Below are 27,950 nucleotides of genomic sequence, written 5' to 3' on the forward strand. Positions count from 1 at the left end.
TCTGGTCTGGGTCAGTGGTTTCTCAGAAACTGCAATTTCTGAAACATTTGGAGGATTGCTTACAAGAAAGAATTGTTTCTCATGCTAAGTGATGAGCAGGCCTGTGGGCCCTTGGCTCCTTCGCCAGCCACCCGCTGCGGCCCACGCTGCAGAAGGCACAGTGGCCGGCGTCTCCTGTCCTCCAAGAACGTGTCCCTGCCGGGTGCCTCGCGTACGTCCTCCTCCTTCCTGTCCACCGCCCAGTCCTCGCTGTTTCCTCCCGCTGACGTCTCTCTGGTCCGCATGTATTTGCTCTCACGTGGTTCTGTGAAGGGTAGTTTTCCTCTGTGGCTTTCCCACGGTACTGACGAGCTGGTGGAAACGAACTTCGGTGGCTCGAGTGGCATTGAAGCCACCGCTGGAAGGAATCCCGACCTCCCGGGGCCTGCGGGAACTTGTCCAGGAGGCCTCTGCTCGGGGGCGGTGCGGGTTTCAGCCTGGTCACCCTGTGGGTCACCTGTGGGTGGGGTGGACGTGTGTGCAGGCTGTGTGGATTGATCCTGCTAGTGTTCCCCAGCAGGTGTCCAGTGATCTGCAGATCTTTAGCAGTGCTTTCTGATCCGCTCTAGACTAAAACCTTTCTCAGAGTTTTTGCAGTGATTCTCACAGCCCCGTATATATGTAGTTGTTTTTTAAAATCCCTCTTTAGGGATAATCCTTAAACATTGCTTTGGCTGCTGAGTGCACTTGACCGCCCCTTTGCGGCTCCTCCAACGCTGGACACTTAGAGCGCCCCAGCTCCCGTGTGCTCCTGATCGTGTCAGGAACTGGCTTGTCCAGTGTCCTCCTAGCTAGAGTTTTTATTTTTTATTTTTATTATTTTTATCCTCACCCGAGGACATTTTTGCATTTATCTTCAGATAGAGCAGAAGGGAGAAAGGGAGGAAGAAAGACAGAAACGACGATATGAGAGAGACACACATCGACTGGTTGCCACCCACACAACCCCAACTGGGCCAGGGACAAACTGCAACCGAGGTACGAGCCCTTAGCGGGAACCGAACCCGGGACTCCCTGGTCCACGGGCCGAATCCTTAACCGCTAAGCCAAACCGGCCAGGGCCTAACTAGAATTTTTTAAATTACACACACTTCTGTGTATCTCCAGAACAATAACAATAGTTCTAGATTTTTATAATGGTTACTCAGAGATATTTCAAGACCTAGACGTGGCTTCTATATCTCTAAGAAGGGGGAAAGGAGGTCGGGGGGAAAATATTTTTATGGCTTTTTAATTGAAGAGTGACAGATACGTAGGCTCACGCTGACATTTTTTCAACCCCATGGCCACAACAGTTAATCAGCTGCGCCCTTCTTCCCTCCTGATCTCCCTCAAGGCCTCTGAACCCTCCTTAACCGCCGCTCTGAGCAGCTGCTACACGTTAGTTGGCGTTCACAGCAGAGACGAAACCGGTTTAACAGACTTGCTCCCATTGCTGTAAGGATGGCCGACGAGAGCCTGCTGACCTGTGGCCACAGTCTGGTGCCCCTGCAGACCAGCGTGGCTTTGGGGGTCTCACAGGCAGTTAAGTGCTCTGGTCCCTAAGTGACATATGTCCTGTTTGCTCACAAATCCTTGGCCAGAATTCCTTCAGCTTCACCCACCCACGGAGATCCAGGACACACAATCCTGCCGTGTGCCCGGACATGGCAAGAGCCTCAAGTAGCTGGCACACAGCACTGCCGTCTCCCACTTGATGGATTCTCACGCTCAATTTCTCAGCAGAGTTTACCTGCCAGAATGTCCCCGTGCTTGGCTCACATAGTGGGATGTTCACTTTTTGTTTAAAAAGCAGAAACCTTCTTCCAGCATCTTTATAAACATAAACGATGCTCAGGATTCCCAGTAAACAGCCCTGAAATATCTGTCTCATGCAATGTTGCACAGAGAAAGAAAAGAGTAAAATAACAATCGTTTTATTTGTAAGCAAATATGAGACATGCTGCATAGTGTCTCTGCTTCCTGGGGAGTCAGAATGACCATGAGCCCATGAAGTATCCTGATGAGTAGTGTTGTCAAGAAACTTATTTGACTTCATTGCATTCAGTGTTTCTTAATGTTTTTTGACCACAAGATTGTCTTTCTTTTTTGTTTTTCTGTATAGTATCTAACAAGGTCTCATGGCTCCAGCACTCTGGGAATCACTGTTGGGATCCCTGCAGGGTGCGTGGAGACTTTCCGAGCTTGGGAGGCATTGGAACAGTAGGTGGTTTTACCACGTGGCTCGAGCCAAGACTTGCACTTTGTACCTTGGTGACCTTGGCTATGTAGTTTAACATTTTCAGTTTCAACTTCTGAATGTGGAAAAACCAGGGCAATATCATTTGCCTCAAAGGGTATAGCAGGCAGATATATTCTTCCTTTTCCCTTCTGATGTTACTTATGTTCCCCATGTATTTAGTCTCACATAAGCATAGCTTTTGCCCATTCTGATGGTCTTAGGATAATCAACACAGGATTCCTTTGCCTTGAAATTTCACAGAATCGTGTGTGTGTTCACTTGAAACCGAAGAGTCCTCTGCCAGGCTGCAGGCTCCTGTTTCTGTTTCCTTCTCCGAAAGCTGCCCATCTCCTTCTCCCTGCAAAGGGGACTGTCACCTCTGAGCAGCCAGGACTGCAGGAGTTCTGGGGATTACTCAGGGCAGATCTGCCTAGAGCAGGATCCTGGCTTCTCTGCCCCAGGTAACTGACTGTCTGGTTGGCCCGGAGCATTCTCCAGGGCAAAATACGAGAATTCCTGCAGACGTTCCCCAGGTGTGTGCCTGGAGACCCAGGCAGGAGCAGAGTACTGCTGTTAACTTAATCACGCTTTCCTGGACATTATCACATCCAGAAAATCAAATTGGCTTAAAATCATATTCATACCATTTAAGATTATGGTTGTCTCGTGCTCTTCGTTGAGTTACTGAAATGGGTGTGTTAAAATCCAGTGAAGAAAGGTGTTGCCCAAAATGGCAAAATGATCCTTCAGAACTGGATTTCTTAATTTAAGGGGTAATATTTCTACCTTTCTGATAAGAAAATTCACAGAGCTGTCTACACTGTGAATAGGGGATCACTTTATATATATATATATATTTTTTTTTCTGTATTGATTTTAGAAAAAGAGGAAGGGAGAGGGAGAGAGAGAGAGAAACATCAATGAGGGAAAACGTTGATTGGCCGCCTCACTGGGGATTGGACCCATAACTGGGGCATGTGCCCTGACCAGGAATTGAACTGGCAACCTCTTGGTGCATGGGTTGATGCTCAACCACTGAGCCACACCAGCTGGGCAGGAGATCACTTTTTCAGATGCCACCTACCTTGGCACTAAGCTCGCAACTGTGCTATCAACAAACAGCATCTTCTCCTTATTTATTTTTTCTTTTTCTTTATTGATTTTAGAGAGAGAGGAAGGGAGAGGGAGAGAGAGATGGAAACATCGATGAGAGAGAACATCGACTGGCCGCCTCCTGCATGCCCTCCACTGGGGATCTGGCCCACAACCTGGGCATGTGCCCTGACTGGGAATCGAACCGGTGACCTCTTGATGCATGGGTTGATGCTCAACCGCTGAGCCACACCGGCTGGGCTGCATCTTCTCTTTACAGCTCATGGTGCATCCTTTTGTGTTTGAAGTGACAATAAGCATTATTTTAAACGTTGCGAAGCCTGGGATTATTTGTTAGAGCAAATAATTCATTGCAAGGGTCTGCAGAAGTCTGTAGTGCAGGCGGGGAGGCTCCTTGCTTGTCACTGAAATGCTTACAATCCGCAGGAGAGATGAATGTAGACTCTTCGTTATTATCAGTTTAGAAGAATGACTAATTCTTTGTCGTATCATTTGACACAGACTTATTCCATATTCATATATACACACACTGATCAGCCTCATCAGAACCAATGATATTTTGATGGTTTGATGCATTTTCGTGACTTTTATATTTTGAATCTCTAGAATAGATCAGATATAGAAAAATAAATGGGAGCAAGTCTGAGAATAATATTCTGCTGTCTTCTTGAATTAATCATCTAAATTAGTACATTTCCATTTCTCTGTCACGACTCTGTATTTAAATATTTCATATTTGTCATGGAAATGCTCATAAAATTATTTTTAATCACCGATTATTATCTTTGATGAGCAAGTTTTGAACTTATCAAATTTATTTTGAATAAAAAATGTAGCAACATAATGAACACTTGATGCTGTTGGGCAGGTTCTCACTTTTACAGAATCTCACTTTGTTCTTGATGCCGCCAGGCCTTTGCAATTGTGTCTGTGGCTCACGCGGCCATGGGGAGGTCACAGAAAGGACACACCAGTGTCACACCCACACCCAGAGTGATCGGTGGTGACTGCTCAGAGGTCAGGATTGACAAGGATTCGGAGTCTCCGCGGTTCAGAGAGAAGTATGAAGTCGATCGTTGCCGCCTGCCGCAGGGTGACTGTTGGGACACGTGCTGCAACATTTTGCCATTTCACATGTAATAAAAAGAACTTCGGTTTGGAAAGCCAAACAGCTGCGCTTCGATTCCAGTTGTGTCCCTACCTGGGTGACTTTGAACAAATCCATTAACTTTTCTAACCCCCATTTTTTCCCAACAAGAAAGGTACTGGAGTAGATAATGCCTAAGATCCATCCCAGCTCTAAAATGCTTTGCTGACACTTACCTGGCAGGGGAGATGCCGTGATCACGAAGGGGGTTTTCCCAGGGCGAGGTTTATCCGTTGCACTCGGACGTGCTGACCCCTGCGATTTCCCCAAAGGTGGGAGGCTCGACTGCATCATTTGTGGTAGTGCGGGGAAAAAAGAAAAAGAAAAAATTAATAAAGTGCTTTGCTGCACGCACTCACTGGGATATCCAGGGAACCTTGGCACCTGTTCATTTTTGCCAAACCCCCAGAACTTCTTTCAGGGCCACCCACTTGTGTAGGTTGTTGCAATAATATCCCTCGATACCACATGACCTCGAGTGCTGTGCCTCTTTCCAGTGAGGTCTTTCCGCTCCTGTCAGGAGGGGATGTCAGAGCATGGAGAGAAGGGTCCGAGTGTGTTCATCGGCACCAACTGGGAGCGGTTACAGGAGTGAGCCCAGGGGAGCCCAGCAGCAAACTCTGCCCGTGGAGTTACGATAAGAAAAGAAACCAGTGTGAGATTGAGCCCCTGTGCTTCCAGGTCGTTCATTCTGCAACAACAGACACTGACGCCGGAGTGTGGACGTCAGTCCGCGGCTCTCCTGGGTCTGGTCTGACGGTGGGGGCTGGCTGTCCGTTGAGGGACCTCAGTTTTCCGCCAAGTAAGTCTTGTTCTCCAACAGCTAGCTGGGCGCCTTCACAGCAGGTCGTCTCAGAATTCTAGGAGGACAAAAAACAGAACATGCAAATTCTGTTCATGCCTGAACTTGGAAAGTCACACAGCAACACTTCTGTCGCATTCCACCGATCAAAGCAAGTCTCCACCAGGCCAGCCCAGATTCCAGGGGAGGGGGTGGACTCAACTCGTGATGCCAAGAGGAGCATGTAGGATGGGAAGGATTCTTGGAGCAATATTTGGAAATAATCTACCACAACAACGTTAGGTACTTGACGAGGGCAAAGGTTCCGTCTTGTTTCTTCCTTTAACTGTGTGTATTCTGGGGCGGCCGTGTGTCGGTGGGAGTTCACCACCTCCTGGCGTGCTGTCGCTCCAGGGTGGTGTGGCATGAACATGCTAAGTGTTTACATCCAAAAGAACAGAGACAGTGGCTTCTGGGCTGGTGGTGACAGTGGAGGGGCAGAGGGTAGAAAAGCATTGCGAGGTTTCTAGTAGTCCTTGGTGATATAAATGATGCTGTGTGGAAGTCAATGACTCCCAATAATTAGGCTGTCCAGAAGCAAAGGAATTTTTCAGCGTGTCTGACAGTGTAATCCATTGACATTGATCGTAATATCTGATCTTACTCCGGAGTCTGGCAGCCCAGGGGACCTGACGTTACCTTGAAGCAACCCAAGCTCACAGATGGAACAGGGCCCGATGCAGGCTCTGCCTCCCACCTCTTCCTCCCGCTGGGCCCTGGCGCCACACGGTTCTCTGATTTTTGATGCCCTTGCTCACATTCTTTGTTAGGATGAGGGCGTACTCACTGCCTCCTCCGCCCAGCGCTGAGTCCCCTTCCACCATGGAGTGTGCGTCTCCTCTACTTTCTTCGTTCAAGGCCAGGTGTTTCGCAGACCTGTAGCGGTTTTGCACAATATCTTTGAATTTCATGAAACCCATGATTCTTTTTCATGAAGAGAGGGACTCTGCGAACGCAGGGCACACCTTCCGTGAGAGGGCAAGCAGACACAGATCATGAAAGTTATATAACACTACGGCCTCACAGAGCTGTGGTCGATAACACAGACTCTGGAATCAACAGGCTTGGGGAAGTCTAGTTTTAGTCTCATTGTGGGGGTGTCCTGTCTTGCACAAGTTTATTATTTTCTGTTAGCTGCACTTTCCTCGTCTGGAAAATAGGAGTTAGGAAAGTATTTTAGGGGCTGGTGGGAAAGATTAGGTAAATGCAAATACATATGTAAATGGAACAGTGGTTTTGGCCAAAGGAGGAATTCCCCGAACAACTTTCTCTGAAGCTAACCATCAGTTACTAGGCCATTTTCAAGGATGGATTTGGTCCAAATTTGGAGAAATAATTGCTAAATTTAGGAAACTGAAATGCCAGCCCATACTGGAGAGCTTATCACACCCTGGGCAGGGCAGGGCCCGCCTCCTGTGTGCTCCCACAGTCTGTACCGATTTCTGTCAACAGCACCCGTCTGTGCTGGGTCAGCCCTTTATCCTGCATGCCAGTTTGGGACATTGGAGTGTGAACCCTTCAAGGCCATTACTCTGCTGTGTTCATATTGGCATCCTAAACTGTGGTGACCCTGGCCGAGAGAAGGCTCGAGTGGCATGGGTGGGGAAGGGTTTCCGGCCAGTCCATTGTTGGAATTGCACCCCCACATGCCATGTCCACTTTAGATCTCATCTGCAGTAGCAAGTCTTCTTTGCCCTGGCTGGTTTGGCTCAGAGGTTAGAGCATCGGCCCGTGGGCCAAAGAGTCCCAGGTTCTATTCCGGCCAAGGGCACGAACCCGGTTGCGGTTCATCCCCGGCCCTGGCTGGGGTTGTGCGGGTGGCAACCGATCGATGTGTCTCTCTCACGTCGATGTTTCTTTCTCCCTTCTTGCTCTATCTGAAGATAAATGTAAAAATATTCTCAAGTGAGGAATAAATAAGTAAATAAATGAAATCCTTGATTATCCTCTACTAGGAGGAATTGCTGTCAACCATGGGAACTAAATTGTAATTGTTGTCCTTTTTTTCTTTTTTTTATCCTCACCCGAGGACATTTTTCCATTTTTTGTTCAGATAGAGCAGGAGGGAGAGAGAGAGAAACATCGACATGAAGGGACACATCGAGTGGCTGCCACCCGCACGACCAACCAGGGCCGGGGACAAACTGCAACCGAGGTACGTGCCCTTAGCGGGAACCAAACCCGGGTCTCTCTGTACCGCAGGTCGACGCTCCAACCGCTGAGCCAAACCGGCCAGGGCTGTTGTCCTTTTTTTCTTTAAAAAAAAAGTTATTAGTAAATGGATGTCTCTACTTTAGATTGTAGGGAGAGGCCAGCTTCCATAGGCTCATCTCTTTCACAGGTGTTCGTGTGTGACGAGTACTGAATCAACATACAGTAAATTCAATGGAGCAGATTAGCTTCTCGAAGGGTTATCATCGCATGTTGGCTATGAGTCTCTCCAGCCGTGTGCATCTCGAGCAGCGAGGACCAGGGTGTTCTTACAGCCTATGTGTAATGTGGGATTTGTCCGTGAACAAAGCCTCAGAGTCCCCGTATTAAATAACACTGCATCTGTGATATTACCTTAAAATAATTGGCATAGAAACTGTGGCAGCAGAATTGCAAGAGTTGTCTGCTGTTCTTCAGTATTAATTTGCTTTTCCTGAGTTGTTTGTCCAGGAGACAAGTGTAGCACCTGCCTCTCATCTTCAAGCGATATGGTGTTGTCTTCCCAGGCTTCTGCACTCATTTAGAGAGAGCGTTCTCAGGTGTCTGTAAGTAGCACGCTGCTTTGTGCCCGAGTGCTGATGACGTGCTGCGTTGCTCCGACTGGAGGTGCGGCAACTCCTTTTCCTTGCGTTGGGGAGAAATACTCATGATTTATTTCATGTTGTCAATACCATAACACAATTTCTGGTTGTGATTAGTCTTAAAAGTAGCAGAAGCATTGTACATAGTCATGAACATGCTCTCCCGTGCTAAGATATTTTTTTTTTTGGACAGTTAAATTTTGTAAGGTGCCATAATCTTTATCCAATATGCTTTTAAGATAGCATTATAGTCCTTGACTTTAGGGAAAGAAGAATAGGCCCCCAACACCTCTTGTTTTCTTTAGTTACTTCTTTCTAATGTGATTCCTCTCCATCAGGGTTGACTCTTTCAGGCCCTTGGGCCAAATCTGGCCTCTCCTTTCTGTTCACCGGGCGTAGCCACGCCTGTTTGTGTTCGTGTTGTCCATGGCTGCCTGGGCAGATGGCCCACCAAACCTAAAATATTTAGTTTGGTCCTTTGCAGAAAAAGTTTACTTACCTTCTCTAAATCCTTTATGAACCCATTTATATTTCCAGGTAGCCATGGGATATCTGTCCAATTCGGAGTGTGTCCGTGGTCACCCTGGAACTCTTGCCCACAAAGGTGCCCGGGTTTCTCTGGATCTGTAGTGTCCGTGCTTCACCGACACCCCCCCCCCAGCACTGCCCCCTGTAGGGAAGCACAGAGCCTCCTCCTCCTCTCCTTTGCTGCTCCACAGCCGAGCAGTGTCTGCACTCAACTGGTGCTCGCGGTTTGAACACATGAATGACACTCCCTAGTCGTAGCGTAAGGCAGCATTTTTCTATACGTAGTTCATCTGAGACTTTGAATATTTTAGAAACCACTTCTTTTACTTTTAAAAGGATTTTACTTTCATAATTTTATTTCCTTTGGACTCATATGAACATTAGTTTAGCCCTGGGACATTTGGCTCAGCAGTTAGAACGCTGGCCCGCCGACTGAAGGGCTGAGGGGTCAATTCCCCAGTCAAGGGCATGTACCTGGGTTGCAGGTTCAGTCCCCTGCCCTGGTCGGGATGTGTGTAGGAGCCAACCAAGCAATGTGTCTCTCTCACATCGATGTTTCTCTTTCTCTCCCTCCCTTCCATGCTATCCAAAAATAAATAGGAAAATATCCTCGGGTGAGGATTAACAAAACAAAACAAAAAGTTAGTTTAGATTACAAATGAGTTTACATTTCTTTAGCTCTCATCCAGCACTAGTTCTAACTACTAGTTCTAACTATGCTAGACAGTAAGGATAAACCTCTTTGAATTAAAAAAAAAACAACTTTCTGACTATCCCAATCTTATATCGATCATCGAAAAGTAAATGGATTTCATCAGAGTTTTAGTACTCAGAGGTGGCTGATAGGAGGGTCTGGTTTATTACTCATTCATTCCAGCAATACGTATTGACTAGCTCTGCTGTTACAGGTGGTGGTGAACTATCAGTAAGCAAGACGGAGTTTCTCTCTTGTTGAGTTTCCATTGTCAGCTGGGTAGGTGGTGAGCAACCGAGAACCACCAGCTGGGGCGAGGGCGAGGGCCCAGGAAAGGGTCGCACAGGAGACGGAAGAGTGAGGAAGCGGGGCAGTTAGCCCCGAGCAGGTAAATGTTCCTTTGAGGGCGCATTGGAATCAGACCCTGGATAATGAGAAAGAAGCCACCTTATGCAGATCTTGGCCCTTGACTTCCAGGAAGAACAAACAGTCCAGGCGCCAGATCTGGGAGGAGCTGCCCGTGTTTGAGGAACTGGAAGCAAGCAAGAGGGCATCTGTACGTGTGCAGAGAAGGGTGTGGAACGAGGGGGTCCCGGGGGAGGCAGGCGTGTGGTGAGGCTTAGGCACAGGCTCTCTTTTGCTCTGGTTTCAAAGCATCGGAAAGAAGATGGTTGGTCCTGACCTTCTGATGCCCAGTTGGCACCTAGAATGGCCCAGGGAGCGTGTTGGATGGTCAGCCTGCTACTTGGCCAGGTCCACTACGCACGCAGCGCCCGGAGCTCCGGAGTTCACCCTGTGCGGCTCCAGACCCCTCTGCCGCCCTGTGGCCCTGTGTGGAGCCTCCCTTATTTTATTGGCCACTTCCCGGTTGGGGTGCCTGTTTGACCATCCTCTCAGTCCCAACAAAACAAAGAAAATGATCACCTGCCCAAGTGAGCACCTTTTCAAGCTGTCTTCATTTATCTGATTATTTGCACAGAAAGGTGTGTGTGTTATATGCAGATAAAAGGACTTCTTAACAAAGGGTTGGGTTGCAGAGAATGTGTATGTCAGGACAATGTGGCATAACTGGGCTGGCGAAACTCATCACCTCAATGAGAATGTGCTTAGACTTTTACTGTTTTGTGACATGTCATATTACTATTATTAATGTGTAATTAAAATAATAAATGCATGCGATGTAACACCCTGCGGTTGTATATACTGCACAGGACAAAACATCTGACAAAAAAGGCATTTTTACTTGATTCCGTAAACATTGAAATCATTAAACATTGGGTCAAGCCAATCCTTAGCATCAGACTTACAAAATGGACAGATACTATGATCAACCCATTCAGATGTCATTGATGTCACAAAGAGTGTCACTCATTCCACCAGTTTTCATAGTAAGCACCGGTTTAAATAAAACGCCGTTTCTTCCCCACTCGTTCTGTGTGTAGACACAGCCGCCACAGCATGACGGGCGTTGCTGGAAGCTGGCGACACCCTTCTCGCTGTGGTTTGGTGAAGCCAGGGCCTCGGGAGGGTGTACATTCAAGTAGGGAGGAGGAAGGTGGGGAAAGGTCTCTGTGAACAAAGAAAAGCAGCTCAGTGGGAGTGGAGACAGGCAATCTGCTAAAAGGGAAAGAAAGAAAATTCTTCATTTTTAAATGGTTCACTGACCCATGATAATAAAACAGCCCTGCAAAAAAACGATAATTATCTTTGTAAGTATCAGATGGCCTATGGGTGAAGGCCTCTCTTCTCTCTTGAAAAATGAGCTCAGATTAAACAAACGCTCCTTTTCCTGGTTTACCATCGACATGAGTTTCTTGATTATGAGCAAAATTAATCGGTTTTTTCTCCTTCCCCCCTTCTCGTATGGAAATCAGGTCTGACCAGCTGAGCTCCATGCCTTTCCCTGGGGCCTGAGTCCTACCAGTGGTACAAAGGGCTCCAATGCTCGGTATTCTGGGGAGACGCACAGTTGTGAATTGTGGTTTTATTAGGACCCTCAGCTGCTGAGCTCCAGGCACAAGCATGTTCTCTTAAGACAACAAGAAAAAAGGAAAAAGGAAACTGGAAAGAACATTGGAGTGCTTTTTCCTCCTGTTGGTATCAAAAACATTAAACAGAAGTTAATATATATATTTTTATTTAATCCTCACTGGAAAATATGTTTTTATTGATTTTAGAGCGAGAGAGATATCAATGTGAGAGAGAAACATCAATCACTTGCCTCCTGTGCTCACCCAACGAGGGACTGAACCTACAACCTAGGTGTGTGCCTTGCTGGGAATCTAATCCACACCTTTTGGTGTGCGGGACAACGCTTCAGCTGGTGAGCCACCCAGCCAGGGCAACAGTTAATATGTCTTATGTGCGTATGCCTGTGTGCATAAGGGTGTGTATATACTCACACATACGTGACGAGTTCAAACACAAAAAGGAACTGAAGTGTTATTAATGATGTAATATTGAATATTAATTTGCTATCAACAAATGATCAAATTTATACATCCTTTTACTCTAGATCTTGTTTGTTCAGACTAGTAATGTAAATATGTGAACTTGTCTAACTTACAGAATGCATTAAGATACTTTTGTGTGCCAAAGTAGACAAACCTTTTCTTAAACTGATAATTTGCCTTTAGCCGACTTCTTGAATTCTTAATGATCAGCTGGAGAAATCCTTGTCATTGTTTAATTGTGACAATCTGTTAGTAATAGGTGAAGTTTACTGTATGTTTTCAGAATGTCTACACTAGTTTTATTTATTTTAAAAAATATATACATTTTTTTAAATTTTACTTTTTTTTTTTCAATTTTTAATAATTTTTTTGTTACAGATGTTTATCCTTTCCCCCTCCTAGACACCTTCTTTTTATTGATTGTAGAGAGAGAGGAAGGGAGAAGGAAAGAGAAGGAGAGAAACATGGATGTGAACCTCAGTCGGTTGCCTCCTGCACTCCTCAACTGGCGATCGAACCCACAACCTTTGTATGTGCCCTGTATGGGAATCGAACTGGTGACCTTTTCGTGCACGGGACCATGCTCAACCAACTGAGCCATTCGGTCAGGATTCTATACTAATTTTAAAAATAAAATAAATAAAACTACTGTTGTATTTTCACTGCATATTTCTTCAAAGAGATATTGAAATTAAAAAGTTGATCATGATGCTCGCCAGGGGTGGGGAACCTTTTTTCTTCCAAGGGCCACTTGGATAATTATAACATCACGCAGGGCCATGCAACGTTATCAACTTAAAAATTACCCTGCTCTATTTGTTCAGGCTAAGTGGTGAGACCTGTGACCTTACCTGGTATTGACTTCAGAGGGTCCTCGGGCTGGATGTTCCCCACCCCCACTCTAGGTAGAGAAACCAACTGGATATTCCATATGCTTTTCCAGCCAGGGCCTCGGGCTGCTTAAGACTCAGAACGTTAGAATAGGGGCCAGGAAATACTAGTCCGGAAGGGGTCTTGCCTCTTGGCATAATTATCTCAGCAGTGGAGTCTCTCTGAACCACTGATGTTCCTTGATCTTCAAAGAATTTCTTAGCTCAACACAGCTCCTCCTTCCAAGTATGATCAACCATGTTTATACGTCTTTGAACCCCTTGGAGTTTGGTGGTTGGTAAATATTTATTTCTTGATTTTTTAGTCTTTGAGAGTTCAGGCCCTGGGCATAAACTTCTTGGTAAAAATACTCCCAGAGCGGGCAGTGTGTCCCTTAACAGACCGCACTCAGATGTCCTGGTGTGTCCCCTTCGGCCAGTGGAGCGCTTCCGAGATCTGCGTCCCGACGAAGTGGCTGATTTGTTCCAGGCAACCCAGAGAGTCGGCGCCGTGGTGGAGAAGCATTTCCAGGGGACTTCTCTTACCTTTGCTATGCAGGTGAGTGTGCAGATGCTGAAAAATGTGTTTCCTTCCTTTTCAAACTCTACCACCGGGCTTGTCCCCCTTTTAACCAGCCATCTCACTGGGAAGGCAGCTGTGGGTATTCTAGTCTTACATGATAGCAGGAAAAGATGGAATAACCCAGGACCACCCTACTGTCCATTGGCCCCAAGGTAGACTGTGGAATCTCAGCTGAGATGATGTCTGCAGCATCGTTCACAGATGGTGGGAGTAATGGGCAGGTAATTCAATGGGCATCGCAACATTCCAGATGTTTCACAAGAAGTAGGGTGGATGAGTCATTTTCATTCCATGGTAACTATGTTTTAAGCACTGCCTGGGCTTAGCCCTCAGAGGGCAAACCCTTTCTCCGTCAGCCTCAGTGATTGATTACGGGGTGGTCAGAAGCTGCATTGGTTGGCTCTCTGGTGTGGCCAGCCTCCTGGTAAAGAACTGAGAGGGTGTGGCCAGCCTCCTGTAAAGAACTGAGAGGGTGTGGCCAGCCTCCTGGTAAAGAACTGAGAGGGTGTGGCCAGCCTCCTGTAAAGAACTGAGAGGGTGTGGCCAGCCTCCTGTAAAGAACTGAGAGGGTGTGGCCAGCCTCCTGGTAAAGAACTGAGAGGGTGTGGCCAGCCTCCTGTAAAGAACTGAGAGGGTGTGGCCAGCCTCCTGTAAAGAACTGAGAGGGTGTGGCCAGCCTCCTGTAAAGAACTGAGAGGGTGGGGCCATCCTCCTGTAAAGAACTGAGAGGGTGTGGCCAGCCTCCTGTAAAGAACTGAGAGGGTGTGGCCAGCCTCCTGGTAAAGAACTGAGAGGGTGTGGCCAGCCTCCTGTAAAGAACTGAGAGCCCTGATCACTGGAGAGCTGTAGCAGAGGTGAGTCAGCACTCCTCATAGGGGCCCACAGAGAGAGCTGGGATCAATACATGTTCAAGTCCTTTGTGGCCTTGCAACATGGTGACGCTGCAGTGCCCTTTGGAAAGAAACAGATATTGCGTAATAGGAGGCTTTGTACTCAGGGCTTTAGCTGAACTGAATAGTCAACATCCTTCCTGGACCCTCCTCAGCACTCTCCCAAAGGGACAAAGAAAGTCGCTGTTTTCAGGTTATGGAAGGGATCTGACTAGAATTGCTCATGTGCTTCTTCTAAAAAAGATTCCTCAGCCATTATGTCTGTGTTAATAGTACCTAAACTTCCCTGTGTGCGCGTACATGTGTGTGTTGGATGTTAAACCATTTGAGTCACCTCAAACAGGTAGTTGGGCTCAGGGTGGGTCTGTTAGGTTCATGTTGCAAGTCTTGTCTCCAGAGGGACCAAATAAAGGCAAGTGAAGAACTAACAGAAAATTCACATATACAGAAAATGGTGACCTAACATGATTTACTGGGAAGTCAGTTGCATTAATCTAGGAATCTAATATGCAGTCTTTCCAAACCTCTTTCAACCCACAGTAAGAAATACATGTACTTCACAATCATGTATACCCTACATACACATACAGATGGGAAACAGCATTTCACAAGGCAGTGCTGGCCCATGCTATACTCTAAACAGTGGTTCTCAACCTTCCTAATGCTGCGACCCTTTAATATAGTTCGTCTTGGTGTGGTGACCCCCCAACCATAAAATTATTCTCGTTGCTACTTCATAACTATAATTTTGGTACTGTTATGTCTTAGGCGACCCCTGTGAAAGAGTCATTCGACCCCCAAAGGGGTCGTGACCCACAGGTTGGGAACTGCTGCAATCATTTTTGTTCTGTTATCTGATTTCTTTTGCTTTCATTGCTGATCACAACCCATTCCGTTGACTTCTTGACCTACTAGTGGGTTATGGCTCCAAGCTTGAAAACCACTGGTTAGATAGTTCTGCTCACTCCTGGCCCCCCTGCAGGGCAAGATTTCTCATCCCATTAGCAAAGCTTCTAGCGGTAGAAAGACTTTCCTAAAGTAGCAATGTCACAACTCAGTTTTGGAGTTTCTGAGCGCAGAGACATTCCCTGTTCTGCCTTCCCAAACCCACTCAGCCCTGGCTTTGACTTTGCATTATGTCTGGTGACTGGGCGAGGTTGCTCATTGTCAACGAAGCAAATGATTCTGTTGGGCTTCGGAAAGCTGAGAGAAGGGGGCGGAATGGGGAAAGGGCTCCACCGACAGTGAAGACTCCCAGCTTTCTCCCCCAAGGTCAGAACGGCCGGAGGGCTTGCGCTGGGCTGTTCCTCCCATGCGAGACGGCCCACCTTCTTGCTTAATGAGTTATGTTTATAGCGGATTTCCTGAGTAGAGATTTAAAGTAGTCGGACATTAATTAAACGACATCGGATTTAAAGATACTCACAACATGTGATACTTGACTTCCTTGAACATTTTCAGTTTTCCTTTAATGCAGTTGAAACCACAGCCGCGAGCAAAGAGCATGAAAAAAAGCAAGGGGTTGGCTGGCTCACTGGATATCATTTTTATACGTAAATTCTGACTTACTGTCAGGGGGAAATGGAGAATGGTCTGGTCCCACACAGCTGAAGCAAATGGTTCCCATGAGAATACTATAAATTAACACACAATGAAATTGGACTTAAATTATTAGCAGCTGATATTTCTGAATAAGCAGGAGATATCAGCTCTCTGTTCTTACCTCTGTGTTTTCGTCCTCCTTCTAGGATGGCCCCGAAGCCGGACAGACTGTGAAGGTGAGTGCTTATTATGTGCATACAAATTAATAAGGAGCAATTATGAGAACTAATAAAAACTCACACTGAGTCATCCGCAGCACATTGCTGTTTCATTGTGTTACCTTCGAGGTCAGAGAGACCCTCAGTGTTACACACGTAAATCCTGACGTTATAAACTTGCCAAGCAATATGTTTCCCATTAGTTTACAAGGCGTTTACCTTTTGTAATAAAACTATTATTGTGCAAATGCTAAAACAGAAACTAAATCAAGAAATCCTGAAACAGAAACTGAAGTCGCCGGACTTCACAGGTGGCAGAGTCCAGGGAAGAGGACAGGGACTGGTGCGGGTTTGTGGGTCCCTTTCGAGCCCGGGCACCCTTGCCAGGCCTGCAGCTCTGCACAGTCTGCGCTGCTCCTCCTTCTGCAGGGACAGGGAGGGGCTCAAGGCAGTGGAGCCCCGGGTGGTCCCTCACTCCGGCCCTCTTCTCTCCATCCTCTGCCCACACCTCCTTCTCCTCCCTCTGTGCCTAGTACCCAGTTCTGACCTCATGGAGTCAGCGGGGCTCACAGGTGGGTTTCTACGTGTTGGAAGAGGAAATCAGTATTTATTAGGATAGTCCCTGCTTCCCCAGGAAAGTAAAAACTGATTCTGAAGCTGGGTTTCAGCCTCCCTCATACAAAGGCAAATTTCTCTGCAGTTAGGCCCATATTTAAATCTTAGAAAAGGCTATTTTTTTTTTCTTCTTGTGCTAGAAATGAGAAGCAAGTCAGGCTGGGGGGTGCTGATATTACACTTGGCGAGAGGAGGTTTTCTGACCTTGGCTGTATAAGGTAATGCTTGGCATCAAACAACACCAAATAAACAGTTCTCTTTTGATCATAGTTTGCATATGGCTTTAATGTCTAATTTAGCTACCATGGAACTTCTACAATAGACTACCTGGGAAGAACTTCTGAGCAGGGACTATCCTGTAGGGACTGTCACCAAACTCCTTTGATAAAAAAGAGAGCTGGCTCTCTGTTGGTACCAGACCCATGATATGATAGGGCAGAGGGTCCTCACAGCCAAACTCCACCGCACTGCGCACCCCCAGGCCAGGCTTCCAAATAGGCAGGTGCTAAAAAAAGAGTACAACAGGAGTAGCTTCCTTCTGAAACTGCTCCTTAAAATGCAAAGCACAAATGTTTCAACTTGGTTACTAGTTTTTTTTAAAAACTCAATATTCAAATGTAAATTCCAACAACACCAGAGTAGTTAGATGCATTATGCAATATCTATTTGATGAAATTTCTTCAGCCCTTGAATTAACGCCGTGGAGGCATAGCTAGCACCGTGGGAGAATGCGCAGGCCAGTCCAGTGGCGTGTACAGAGGGGTGATATGCACACGCTAAACACATCTAATATTTATGTGAATAGATAGGCTAGAGCGTCCTTCCATCTCATCGCAGAATTCTGAAGGGGACATTAAAGTTGTTTTCTGTACAAGCAGACTGGGGGAGACAGAATGTGAGTGAGTGGTTACCGGGACTGGATTGTGAAGGGACTGGGGAGTGGCTGCTGGTGGGCAGGAGTGGTTTGTGGAGGGACAGAGACCTTGTGGAATTAGATACTGGCGATGGTTGTGCAACTTGGTGAATATTCTAAAAACTACTGAATTGTACACTTTACAATGGTAAATTTTATGGTATTGGGATTATATCTCCATTAAAAATAAGAAAATAAAACACATACTAAAAAAGAACAAAACCAAGCACCAAGCCTAGCAGGGCTGAGCAGTGTGACTGTAGACCCTCTGACTACAACAGTGACTACTTTTTGATGTCCCAAATATCAGGTCACAACTTTTTAATGGTTTTATGAGTGTCAACAGTGAGAATAGAGTAATTCTTGGCATATAGTATTCATATATGAAATATGGAATGTGGTTATCATTATCACCACCATTATGATTTAGCTTAATTTCTTTTTACACTTCCACTTTTTTAAAAAAAATCACAAGATTATATTGTCTTGGATATATTTTAGTTGTTTCCAACCTGATCACAGAATTTTCCTGTGAGTTAGCGGGGCTGTCTCTTCTCTGTGAAATATAAAATGGGTAAACAACTATGTGCATACATATAAAAACCTCAGTGGATGACAAAGTTTTGAAAACTGTCCCTTTAGGCCAAGTCCAAATACCAGGAGTTGTTTTTCCAAATGCAATTCTTCCACTACCTACTGTGAAAATTGATTTGATTTTGGTGTTAGTGTTTTTGTTTTTGTTTTGTTAAGTTGCTTCTCAGCCCTTAGTCTAAGCCTCCTGGTTCAGGATCTTTAGGGGGGGATTTGGGGATCTTCACTGTTGACCGGCACACCCATGATTCGTGCACCCATGGCGATGACGTAGTCGGTGGTGACAGCCACGTGGCCTTCCCCGTGGGAGTTACGCTGGAGTAGGCAGCCCTGCGGGAAGCAGAGCAGCATCCTTAGTAGTCAACTGTCCAGGTCAGAAAACTGCGCCCACGTCGGAGCGCCTCACATTGTGCAAGCCACACAGCGGCACCCCAGCCTGGCCCGGACAGCCCAGCAGCCGTTCGCCCCACCTTTGCTCCGTCTGTGTCTGACCCCGGGTGTTGCGCTCCCTGCCGGCCTTCCAGATCACTGCTGTCTCATGCTGGGTGGTAATAGCCAAAAGCCCAGGGATGGTCTCTTCCCCAAAGCAGCTGCTGTTATTGTCGGTGGCTGTGTACCACTGAGCTCGCCTCGGGAACATGGTGCCACTTGAGGGTCTTTTGCTCAGAGGCTTTACATTTTGCTTTGCAAAGAAACACGGGTGTAGCAGGAAAGGGAAATATCGACTATTAACTCTCCTTTCTAGTTTAAAACGAGCAGAGCGCTGCTCTCCACCAGGAGACAGTTGCAGTGATTTGGACACCCCGCAGGCTTGGGAAACAATCTCTTTCTCTGGTCTCAGCCATATATCACCCCGTGCATATCCACGTCCCCTTGTACATGCACAACCACAGATCCCTGTATTCATCCGCCTCCCCTGACACCCTCCCCCTTGGGAGCAGCCCTCCCAATCCCCTAACTCTCTATCCTGTTGCCTTATTGGATTTCCTTCAAGGCATTCTTCACCGACTTTTATTCGTGCTTGTTTTGTCCCCATACCACGATGGGAGCTTCGCGAGGACCTGCGTTTTGTCTTTGTTCACGTTGGGTCTCCTGGGTGGTGCAGGGAGGAGATGGGATGATCCGGGGACTGCCCTTGGTAGAAGGAGCCTCTGCTCCTGCGTTTGTCTTTCGTTGACAGGAAGCAGCAGGCGAAGGTACTTGTATTCCAGTTTGCAGTCAGGGGTCAGGGTTTCCTGGGATTTTCCATCAAGAAAATCCCTCATTCCGAGTGTCACTGACAAAGACCAAAATTTCCACTCTTCAAGTCCCTAAATCATACTCCAGAATGTGGTTCCAGCTAGCCAAATCGCTAAGGCAGTGTTCAGCCCTTTGAAAGGATGCTGCTCGGTACGTTTAGCGTGAGCTATCTTTCAGAACAATTACTACATGGATCTTTGAGTGGGAGGGTGTTGTAGGCACATTAAAGAGAGACTTGTGGCAGAACAATAACCTAGAATCTCATAAGGGCTATTTATAGATTATGCTTGCTTACACTCTTCTGTGTTTATGATGCTTGAATCCTATACTTAGATATTTAATTTTATAGTATTAATGCAGTGGGAAGTGTTTCTTAATAACCGTTGAGATTTTCCCAATTACTTTCAGATTGCTTAAGGAAGAACAAGAAAGGGATTCTTTGAAGTAGTGTGATTAAAACAAACAAAAAAACTAAACTCTTTCATTCATTGAGGAGTTTCTGGGGTCCTAGAACAGATTTTCTAGGCGATTTGGTAATCATTTTAATTCTGGGACCCAGAGGGCATTTTAAGTCTTCAAGTCCAGTAGTTAATATACAGGGAGTCCCAAACAAATGTATACAGGGTGTCTGTAGATTCTCTTACATTTTGAAAATGAAATGTATTTTCATAAACACCAGCTTTATAATTATTCGAAGTTGTGTACACAGTTTTTGGGACACCCTGTAGTTTGGCATCACTCAGAGGTTCCATGGCAATTATTAGCACTACTAAATTAACTAGCTGTGTGCCTTTGGGCCAGCGTCTTGGCTTCTCTGAACATTATTCCCGCATTTCTCACATGGGGGAACCCTATCTATTGTATTGAGCGGTGGTGGAGAGAGACTGATGTGAATAGATAGTGCAGCCTATCACATCCTGTCCCTGGGACTTTATCCATGTTTCTTAATCTTAATCTTCCCTCAGTTTTCTTATCTGTAAAATAGGCTAAGGCTGGCGTTTCAGATTGTACCCAGTACTGAGATTGTCTATGGCCCTGATGAGTTTATTTAATTATACACTGGATTCTCCCACTATTAATTCTTGCCTTTTAGCTTAAATTCTTGAGAACTCTTTCTCCTGATGGTATGAGTTGTGCTATTTGATATCTAGTTTGAACTTGTTATAAAAGTGACCACTTGAACATTCGGAAAAATGTCTTATTAAATGGTGGTGGGGGAGTCTCTATCCTGATACTTGTAGCTTTTGGTCATGAGTGAGACATGGTTCTGAGCCAACAGTGTCCCTCACAGTTACGAAGTCGGTCTTCAGAGAACAGAAACCTGCCTGTCCCTGTGCTGGTTCAGTAGGTCAGGGTGGAAGCCAGGGCTTTGCAGGGACACTAAGTGGTCCCCAAGCACGCGCCACTCCGTGCAAAGCCCGTATGTACCAGAGAAGTGACCAGACGTGGGGGAGCCTCCACAAAGCTAAATTGTGTGCAACCCAAATGAATTCCTGAAATGTGGTGTGCACAGAAAGGAGAAACCAACAGTTTAAGAATGAAAATGATTTTACTTGACTATTATTTATTAATTTCATCTAGAAAAATTTCAAGAGCACAGTCATTTGCCAGAAAACTTTTATCCTTTGATTAAAGCTGTGATGAAAAGTGCCTTGCCTATGTTTATACTAATGCATGTATTTATTGCTGGAAGAATTAGTATCTTCAGGATAAAGTAGCTTATATCTTGTGGAATTGCCTTACAATTTATATCTCTGTTCTCAGAATGAATCCAATTTACCTGAGTTCAGTAAATCAAAAATAATTTTGGAGTTTAGGGGTTTGAGTGTACACGTGGGAGTGGGTGCCTCCAAGCCCACCCTTTCCCTCTGGCATGCACATGTCTCTGACTTGCCCTCCCCTCCTGGTACTTTGGGGTTCAAACCCCTGGTCCCTGGCTCTGCAGGCAGTAGAAGGGACCATGAGCCTCCCTGTCTCCTGCAGGAAACCTTCTCTCTCCCATTAAACCCTCACACCCTCTTCTAAGTAGATATCACATTGTTGCATTTTTCCATTTCTAATTGGTTAACTTTGATTTGCATGAAGCCATTTGGGTCAAAGCACTGAAAGAAAAATAACCAACTGCCTTGGTGTCTCCTGACCCTATTTATTAATTTTCCTGCTCTTTCAAACTCACAGGCAGCTCAGGTAAATGACATGGGAGGATGTCGAAGATGGAGTGAGGGTGGAGAGGAAATGTCACATAGTGATGAAGAGGGAGGACCCTGGAGGCTGATGGCCTGGTTTCAATCCCAGAGACATGGTCTACTAGTTGTTTGACCCAGCAAGAGTCAACCTTCCTCACTTCCACATCTATTTAGAGATTTATAAAACCTAGGGTTTTGATGGTACCCAACCTCCTAGGGGTGTCGCGAAGACCAAATGGATTAATGCATGCAGATGCCTTTAAGATCGTACTTGGTATGTAGGAATATCTCAGTAAATCTTTGCTATTAATTTTATTATTTTCACTTAATCCTCACAACCCTCAAAAGTGGGCATTAATAGTTTACACTTGGGGAAACCAAGTTTTATAGAGGTGAAGTGACTTCGGAAGAAACACACACAGTCGACATGAGAGGTGGGATTCAGGCTCAGGCCTGTCCAAAGCCCAGCTGGCTAGGCTGTCGTGTGGCCAGCTGCCCTGCACATTCCTTGCACCCAGAAAACACAGGTGAAGGTCAGCAGGAGAGGTTTTGTAAATATTTGTCACTCTGAACACAAATTCATCTCCACTGTTTTTCTCTGCTTGGAATAATAAAAATACCCAGAGGACTGCCCTTGTTTAATTTATTATGCAGGTGAAGGCTAACCAACATAAATGCTACTTTATTACTGTATGTCAGTTTATAGCAGAATTATGTTGTAGGTGTTTAGTTTTTTATTAGTGCTACCAAACAAATTCCATTAGTAATCAGAAGCTCTGACATAGCCAAATGGATATTTGGCTGTTAATTTAATTGTGAGATTTGTAACAGAAGAATGTAGCCAAGGCTGCAGATACATTCTCCACCACGCTGCCTCACGGGTTTCAGGGGACCGTCTTCTACATGTGATGCTCAGAGTTCAGGGTTTTATTTAATCATTATCAAATCCAATATCCTGTGAAAGGCTAAGTGCTTTATAGACCCTAAAATGCGACATAAATGTCACATGTTATTATTCAGAATCACCTCCTTACCTGTGTTGACTCTGAGGGTGGTTGCTCACTAGATCCATTTAGCTATGGGACGCTCGGTGCTCAGTACATAATCAGTGAAGGAATTCTCTCTCTCCCTCTCTCTCTCTCTCTCTCATTATTATTTTGCTCTGTTTGTTTTTACCTGGGAAATAATTTGTAAAATTCTCTACTTCCATATGACTAGCTCATTGTTGGTTCAAAGTTTTAAACCTGTGACATCTAAATAATTGGCTTGTTTAAAATGGCAATTCTGTGAATGAAAAAAAAAAAGGAAAAGAAAGTGAACTCAGACCATGAATCATGAGACAAGGGTGCTATAGTTTTGATTCAATACCAGAGCTCGATTCAGGCTCAGCAGATGAGCCATCTGGTCGGGACCACACCACACACCTTAAACCCAGCGTGGGAGTGAGTGGCCCCGGAACAATGTGTGCTTCGGCTGAGACCGGACATTTCTGAAACAGATCCAGGTGATGTTACAAACTTTGCTTCTGGAGTTATTAACAGCGGCAAAGATAAAACCTAAAATCAGATTACTTAGAGGCTATGTATATAAGTTTATAAAATGCAAATTTATGTATCGCTTAGAGATATGGACACAAATAGGGTCAGGATGCCCAGGGACAAGGAGCACACCACTGGGTATAATGGTACCCAGGGGCCTTCAACACCACAGATAATGTTTTATTTTTAGGTTGGTTAATGTGTATCATGTATCACTATATTATTTATGTTTTTAATATCTTGACATTATAAATGTATTTAAAAATATGTCGCTATCTCTATAATTTTTATTCCACAGGGGCCTCATTGGAAGAATTTTTCATTAAGAAATGACGATTGTAATTCATTCTTTTTGCTTTATATCTTTAGCCTGTAACTAGTTCTCGCTGATGATGGGGCTCATGAAATTGATTTTTGGAAAGCCTACAGTTGTTTCTAATGGCTTCCCAGATTTATGAACTGCTATTTATATAAATGCATTTTGATTCTTGGCCTAGATGACCCAGATTTGATTTTTACTCCCATAATCATCTTGAATAATTCAATCCCTTTCAGGGGCTCTTCTTTGCCCCTTTGCCAAAGCCATTAATACAGTCATCCTCAAGCCCCAGAGAGCAGCTAGAAATGCAAGGATTTGATGATGGAGCCTGGGTCAGATGAAACCAGCTTAATGAAGAATAGATATGGCAACCTGCAGAGCCATAGACGTGGAAGAATTAGAATAATGACCTTCCTAATGACAGACATTTGCGTGGAAAGTACGGGGTTGGTGAGGATCTGTAAGGGCCCTCAGGCCAAGCACAGTGAGACATTCTTCCCGCCTTCTACGTGAATTAGGTTAGCACCGGGAAAGGGTAATTTTGAAATTTTAACTTCACGTGTTATGAAGCATCAATTCTACACCTGTCGGCTCATGGCAGGTCCCCGCTCTGGACAAGCCTGTCATCCGCCAGGTCAGGGAAACAGAGATGCCCCGGTGGGAAGCCGTCTCGACCCGATTAATCCCGACCCTCAGTGGGAAAGGACAGAATGATGGTTCCAAATCCTTCTGGATTCATTCAACATACAGATAATAATATTGCTTTCTGGTAATGAAAACCATCGCCTTCCCTGGTAGTTAATTCATTCTCTTAAATAAGCTTTTTTAAAAAAATCCTCACCAGAGGATATTTTTTCCTTTTATCTTCAGATAGAGTGGGAAGGGGGGGGAGAGACAGAGAGAAAGAAACATCAATGTGAGAGAGACACATCGACTGGCTGCCTCCCCCATTACCCCAAGAAGGGCTGGGGACTGAACCACAACCAAGGTATGTGCCCTTGACCAAAATCGAACTCGAGACTCTTTGGTCCATGGGCCGATGTGCTAAACACTGAGCCAAATTGGCCAGGACTAAATAAGCTTTTCTTGTTCCCCACCTTACATGAAAACTGAACATGGAGTTGTTAGGGTGTTGACCTTGTCTAAATGGTTTAGAAGAATAAACGACATTGAGTGAACAAGTAAACGCACCACACCTCCTTTTACTTTGTGGTGAAATCCGTTTATCCTAATGTTCACATTCCAACCTCCCACCCCAGGTCTCTACACATCGACTTGTCCCTAGAAGAAATGTTTTCGTATCATGCTTTCTATATTGGTGCCCTGAGAAGCAGCCCAACAGGGACTTTAATTTGTGTTTCAGTTCATCTGTTGGTTACAAATGGTATAAATTCCCAGATGTAATCAGGTTCTAGCAGTATAATTCTAATGAAACTGCTCAGCCATGGAAGGAATAAATGTGATTCCAAGCTCAGCTCTGCCATCAGATGACCAGAGATGAAACTCGCTCTTGAGAAAGCAGCTCGGAGCCCGGGGTAACTCAGAGCATCCCGGAGGGGCGCGTGACCATGGAAGCCATGTCGTATCATCACCTGGGCAAATGATCTCTCTCTGTGACCTTCAGCTTGGTTTTATCTGCCTCTATACCCGGAGACCCAGTGGACACTGTAGCTGCGCCCCGTTCTGAGCACCTGTGATCCGTGGTTGTGATGACAGTCTCCCCACTGCCAAATGTACCCTGTTTCTGCCACCTGGAGGTGAGCATCCTTCCTGCTCCGTGTCACTCTTTAGCCTTGTCTTTACTTAGTTATTCCAATGCCTCCCATGTGCCAGGTATTGTCACAGGTCCTGTCAGACCAAGAAGAATGACACGCAGTCCCTGTCTTTAAGGAAAGTCTTTGAAATAAGTGCCATCAGAGGGGAAGACGGGAGGTTTAGAAATTGTGAGGTTCATGGTGATTCCTCCCTGGCAAGGGCTTGTTGCCTACGACGTGCCAGGTGCAGCTGGGCACTGGGGTACCGTGGAAGGGGAGGCAGACCATCTTCTCAGCTTGTTTTTCACCTTCCTGTACACCCAGGTGAAGGAATAAAGTAGTTGAAGATGTCAGTGGTATCAGGCAGGCTGTGGAAGGGGTACATGGGTGGGAGGAACTGGGGGCGTAGCTGCGTCAGAGGGTGGTCGGGAAGGGCGCACTGCAGAGGCGACCGTGCACTGTGACCTGAGCAGTGGCAGGATTCAGCCGGGGGAGAGCGGGGACAGAAAGAGCGTCGTCCTTGGGGCAGGCAGCGCAGTGCGGTGGCCTGGCAGTTCTAGGAGACGGTGGCAGGCCAGGTGGCAGGAAGTGGGGCTGAGGGAGGTGACGGGCAGTGAGTTCGAAGAGGCGGACAGGAGGGCTGTTATTCCGGGGCGTGTACGCCGCAGTGAGCAGTCTTCTGCTCTAAATGGATTTGCTGCTTGGAGTATGTTCTAAAGGCAAAGGGTGTTCCACATGTGCCTGATAATGATGGGTCACCTCCACTGATTTGTTATTTACGTTTCTTAGCCCACTTCTTAGAACCTGAATGATTTCGTCTCTTATCTCCTCTGGGTGCTGTGCTTCTCTCCACAGAGTACCTTTTCTACTCCTCCGTTACGTAGAGGCCACGACGCTAGGGTGTGGCTGAATCAGCCCTCGCTCCAGGGGAGAACCTCGCTGGGCCTACCCAGCGACAGGAGGCTTTCTCGCCGAAGGCCAGAGGGTCAGCAGTGTAGGTGTTGAGGGTCGGGTGGCCCGTCACAATTTACACCTGCCTTGGTAGCAGGAAAGCAGCCATGGAAAATATGTAAGTGAATTTGCACCAGTAGGTGCGGCTGTGTTCCAGTAGAACTTTATTTGTAAAAGTAGGCAGTGGGCTGGGTTCCACCCGGGGGCTGTGGTGTATCAGTCCCTGGCCTAAGCCCATTTTCTCTGCCCTAGTACCACTGCCTGAGCCACTTAGCGGGTAGGACTCCTTCAGGTTTACGGATGGTTGTCCCCAGCGCTGTGGAGGCCTTGTCCCCGTTGATGGTGGGCGGGGATGCTGCCTCTTATACCACCTGTGAACAGGAAGCACAACCCTGACAGGTGCTGGCAGCCATCGGTTCCTAGGGCCACCTCCCCCGGAATGACACAGTGGCTGCCGCTGGAATGGCAGACAGTAGAAAGAAGCTGGATCCTTGGTGACATGATTGGGCTGCTGAACTAATTGGCCCGAGGCCTGCACCACCTCTGGCCTGTTTGGCAGGTGACCCGATACCCTCTCCTGTTATCTAAGCCAGGCAGAGTGCAATGTTCTGCTACTTCCGATGGAAAACATCCCAAGTAGATCATCTACTCCAAAATCATCATTGTTACCTCTTAATATGCTTAAGTGGCAGTTTGAGCAGACACTTTCTAAAGTGCTTCTGTGTGTCTGCAGTATTCATCACATGCCGTAGGAATCTTGGCGTGAAAGTCTGAATCAGTGGCCCTAGAAGAGCTTAACTTCCAACAGGCTCCCTTTGGTGCATGACCCAAGGTCATTCCATTAACATTGATGACGGTGCTGCTGTACAGATCGGGACTGCTCATCTCTTCTTCTCCTTTTTGCATTAAATCTTACCTTGCAGCTAATTCTTCTAAGGTATATGCACCGGTGCCATTCATTCCTTGGCCTTTATTAATATATGCAAGACTCTCTCTCGGGAGGAGTGCTGAGTGAGTACATTAAACATGAATCCACTGCCCCCTTTGTTGACTGTGAGAAAACCCCAGAGTCAGGGACATCAATGAATTATTATTGATTGTTGCAAGATCCAATAAAATTATAAATAGGGCTCAAAACAATTACTGTGGCCACTTTAGCAAATTATCAAATCCGCAACTTGCTTTGGAGCCTGGCCTGAGAGATTTAAATAACGTGCCAGAGAGAGGGGAGTTGTATTTCAGGAACGTGACAGGGCTAGGATGGAGAAATTTATGATTTAATTTTCTTGGCAATCTAATTGAGAATAACTATTGGATTTCTAAAAAGTGAACTTTGATTTGGTTTCGGTGTCAGAAATAAACTAGAAATACGGGTCAGTTTACACTTTGCTGAGAAAGTCTGTCAGGAGGGGAAGAAGAAGATGTTCATCGCGAGGAACGGCTTCCCCGGCGACCTTCTGTCCTGCCTTCTGTGTTCCTGTTTCCCGTGTTCTAATAAACAGGAGCTGGCCGCTCCCAGAGACTTGCTCTTCACTTTCTTCACCAAGTGTGTCAATTTTCCCCCATTCAGAAATAAATCCGTTCATAATGAAACCAGCCAGAGCATTCGTTTTCCACCCTCTAGTAGATGAGTCTGTCTAAAGAACTCGAGGTCCTCCCTTTCCGACCAGCTCACTGAATCCTCCTCTTACATGGACGCCGTGGAGAACTGCGGTCTTCAGGGCTTGTCCTCCTTGGTGGGCCACCAGGCAGTGTGCTGTGTGGATGTACACCGGCATGCTCGTGGACTCCTGAGCGCACTCTCTGGAGGTCGAGCCTGAGGTCAGAGTGCCAGGGTTACGTTTCTAACCTCCAGCAGGTTGGAAAAGTTGCTGTGCGTCACGCCATCCATTAGCCACTGGGGCGGCTGGCGGA

At 46.1% G+C, this 27,950-nt stretch overlaps 1 protein-coding gene and 1 pseudogene across 1 annotated transcript in view; both read left to right on the plus strand.

The window, feature by feature from the left end:
* FHIT (fragile histidine triad diadenosine triphosphatase) overlaps positions 1–27,950 on the plus strand; it is an 841,628-nt gene that overhangs the window by 543,638 nt on the left and 270,040 nt on the right. Inside the window, exons 3-4 of the mRNA XM_036267258.1 lie at positions 13,111–13,256; positions 15,919–15,948. Coding sequence (XP_036123151.1) covers positions 13,111–13,256; positions 15,919–15,948 — 176 coding nt within the window. The remainder of the gene's footprint in view (positions 1–13,110; positions 13,257–15,918; positions 15,949–27,950) is intronic.
* LOC118633707 lies at positions 4,689–4,874 on the plus strand (annotated as a pseudogene).

Source organism: Molossus molossus, unplaced genomic scaffold, assembly GCF_014108415.1.
Source record: "Molossus molossus isolate mMolMol1 unplaced genomic scaffold, mMolMol1.p scaffold_m16_p_18, whole genome shotgun sequence".
Classification (NCBI taxonomy): Eukaryota; Metazoa; Chordata; class Mammalia; order Chiroptera; family Molossidae; genus Molossus; species Molossus molossus.